This window comes from Papilio machaon, chromosome 13 (genome assembly GCF_912999745.1).
Source record: "Papilio machaon chromosome 13, ilPapMach1.1, whole genome shotgun sequence".
Taxonomy (NCBI): domain Eukaryota; kingdom Metazoa; phylum Arthropoda; class Insecta; order Lepidoptera; family Papilionidae; genus Papilio; species Papilio machaon.
In genome coordinates this window covers 3603284-3606573 of record NC_059998.1, presented here as the reverse complement: position 1 = coordinate 3606573, position 3290 = coordinate 3603284, and the positions used below count along the sequence as shown (strand labels likewise).

General features: G+C 30.8%; 1 protein-coding gene and 1 non-coding gene across 2 annotated transcripts; both read right to left on the bottom strand.

The window, feature by feature from the left end:
• Nucleotides 1-735: 735 nt before the first annotated feature.
• On the bottom strand, nt 736-2511 carry LOC106717716 (intraflagellar transport protein 22 homolog). Its single transcript, XM_014511630.2, has 4 exons — nt 2419-2511; nt 1751-1926; nt 1190-1392; nt 736-922 (listed from the first exon to the last, which is right to left on the bottom strand). The coding sequence occupies exons 1-4, from the start codon at nt 2461-2463 to the stop codon at nt 795-797; spliced, it is 552 nt and encodes a 183-aa protein (XP_014367116.2). The 5' UTR covers nt 2464-2511; the 3' UTR covers nt 736-794.
• Nucleotides 2512-2951: 440 nt separating this feature from the next.
• Trnaq-cug lies at nt 2952-3023 on the bottom strand. The gene has a single exon. It is a non-coding gene; the product is annotated as a tRNA-Gln (tRNA).
• Between the last annotated feature and the right edge of the window lie 267 nt (nt 3024-3290).

Here is a 3290-nt window from a genome sequence, read left to right as displayed (position 1 = left end):
GTGATAATTATTAGTAATAAATAGACTTGTTTTATGATTAATTTTAATTAGACTAAGAAGGATTAGATTTATGTATACAAGGTCCAACGTGTCAGTATATAATGTGTATGATTTCACTTAAGATGAATTGGTAAATAGTTATTTTTTTATATTAAATTATGTTCAGTAAATATGTTGGTTTGAACTGCTTCAATACACGTACTCATATATACAAGCCAAATGTTGAAGACTGAGTACATGATGATTTTTTTGTATACGCGTACAATTTTAACAAACGGCCAATACGGTTGCTCGAGACTTGCATGAAGTAGTCATGTTCTATACAATGTAATAATAATAATAGCCTAGTAATAATCTCTTAGGAATTTTCCATCATCTTAGATTTTTGTATAGTCGTTGATCTATAGGAGACAATTAATACCTATCAAGACAAAGCAATACAAATAATAATGTTAATGATTTTAGAAATATACCTCAAGAGGCACCTATACATTATAGGTTATTGTTGTAAGAATAGTTTTATAGCGAACCGAACTTTAATTAAAATAAATATATGTTTACATAACATAATGTGTTAATTTTAAACCTCGTAATATTTATGAAATAAAGACATTTGTCTATTGCAGATGTAGTCGAATTGGTTAACGATAAATACTTATATACATTTTTTATGCAATTTTTATGCTACTCTAGGAACAAAACTTCAATATATGGATGTTTTTCAGTTTATTCGTATGTAAATCAATCGGTAAGTATCATGGTAAGAATTATCAACATAGATAAAAATGAAGTACCTATACTTGATTATCTTTATTAAGCGTTTGCAAAACTGATACAATGTAGTTTGAAAAGTCTATTTTTAAACGATTTCCTCCTGACTTCATGTTCACAGCGACCTGCGATACTTTGGAAAAAGTCGGAGCTGAAAGAAATAAAACCCGTCAGTACAAAAGTATCAAAAATGGTTTCACACATTTTTTTTTTTCAAGAAATTCCAAAAATCACTAATATTATAAATGCAAATGTTTAGATGGATGTTCGTTTGAAGGTATCTCCAGAACGGCTGAACGGATTCCGCTGATATTTGACATAGACGTAGAACATATTTTGGAAGAACACATGGGGTACTAATTAAGTTTTTTTTTAATCCCGAGCGGGCGGCAGTATACACATAACATTATAACCATACATAAGTTTAAAGTATCCATATCCTCTGGATCTTGAACGTTATTGTAAAATAGGACACATTGTTTGGTGGACAATTTTGGTTGTGAAACGAAGTAATTGTAATGCAGTTCCATTTCTCTTCCAGCTGTGTCGACATTATTCGACGAGCATACTAAAATCACACCGTCTACTCCAGCACGAAGAGCTGGCCAGCATGATTCAAACCTTTAAAAAGAAAAAAAAATATTATCCATCACCATTAACCTGTCCTCATAGAACAGTTAGTTCTTTAAATGTATTGTTGGAACGATGTTTTTATGTTGCCAACCGCAGTTTTTGCCAATTCAGTTAAGCAGTTTGTTTTACGATTCTATAAATACTAAGTCCATGTAGTTATCATTTTTATAGAATAAGGGACAAAATTAGCTTAGCTAGGCTTATCATCATCATGATAATGACCGCTTAGTGTTAAATGATTCATAATTATGGTCGCGAATATTTCTCAACAGAAAATTGCTAAATCATTGGTTTATATTGTTATTAACATTAAAACAGAAAAAACAAACATTAAAACAATACGTGCCTATGGTCACCACTGCAATCCCATAGTTCAATGTCTACGTTGTGACTTTTTCCATTAACAACTAAGTTGGAAAGTTCAAATTCAACTATCCTAACTCCTTGTGTCGGCCTTGTAACATCGACCTCTTCAATATTCACGGATTCAGATAGAAAGTTTGCTATTAAAGTTTTTCCACTCTGAAATAAAAGCACGTGACCTTTGTTACTATTCCTATATTTCTTAAGCGTTAATTTGTAAGAATTGCGAACTTAGTTCATATTTTACAGTTTACATTGTATTATTCTAATTATATTTTAACTGAACTTGTACTTAGTAACCATAGGGTAAGTTTAAGTTTAAGCGATATCTATGCGAATTAAGGTTAATCAAACCTGTATCCTGGAAAAGATTGGAATAAACTGCCTGATATATCCAGAAAGTGTCTCGTTAGCCATTAAAAAAGTGAACAGTTTAGTATGCAGTATTATCGCGTGAGTTGATGCTAGTAGTTGCAAGACTTACTTCGTCAATTTATCATCACTCATACGGTATGACTAATTAGTTGACTGTACAAGTATATCGTATAAAGATTGCTAGCGCTTACATGTTTATCTTGACTTTTACTTTAAAGGAACTGGTGTTTTAGTGCATACATAGAATGTACGATCAATTAATAATAATATACATACGTCGCAAGGGCCAATCATAATAATCTTTAATTTGTTATGATGCATGACACAAGTTCACTAAACCACTTGTTTGTTGATAAAAACAATGAACACGACGCAGGATATGTGTAGTAAATCAAACGGAATGTCTGTTTATTTTAGTACTTATATAAAATAATGTGTTTTACAGGGAATAAGTAACTTGTTTTGTTTTCGGCATAACTGGTGTCATGACAACGGTTGACAATTGAAACAGAAACTTCATTACGACATAATCAATCAAGTTTTGTTATCGATAACAAGTTTTAATTTTCATGACAGTTGATTTCCACTGCCATTGCACTGATTTAAATTACTTATTGTCAAACCTCTGATTTTCTTTGACTAAAACAAAGAAAAATATATGACAACACAAAATGTCAACGCAGGTTCACGTCGACGCTGACCAAACAGCCATAACAGAACTTAAATATGAGCTTGTTTTAAAAGTAAATTTGTAAAAGTTCAGCTAACCAAGAATTAAAATTTAAAAAATATTTAATAAGCAAAAAGCAAGGTCCCACCGAGATTTGAACTCGGATCGCTGGATTCAGAGTCCAGAGTGCTAACCATTACACCATGGGACCTGTGATAACGTGTTACGAATTGTTAGGATAGTTTATAATAAACTTTTGGTAAAATTTATTAACTTAAAACGTAATTCCAATGTCGTTTATTTCCATTAAAATATCAACTTATAACATACATTAAATTTTTAAAAAGAAAAACTAATACTTCTCAAAGTTTAAACTTGAAAAGTTGGTATTGTATTAGAGTTGATGAATTGCACAAGATGGCGCTGTATTCAATAATTTAAATGTCATGAATTTACAATTTAACAATCAACTTTAAAA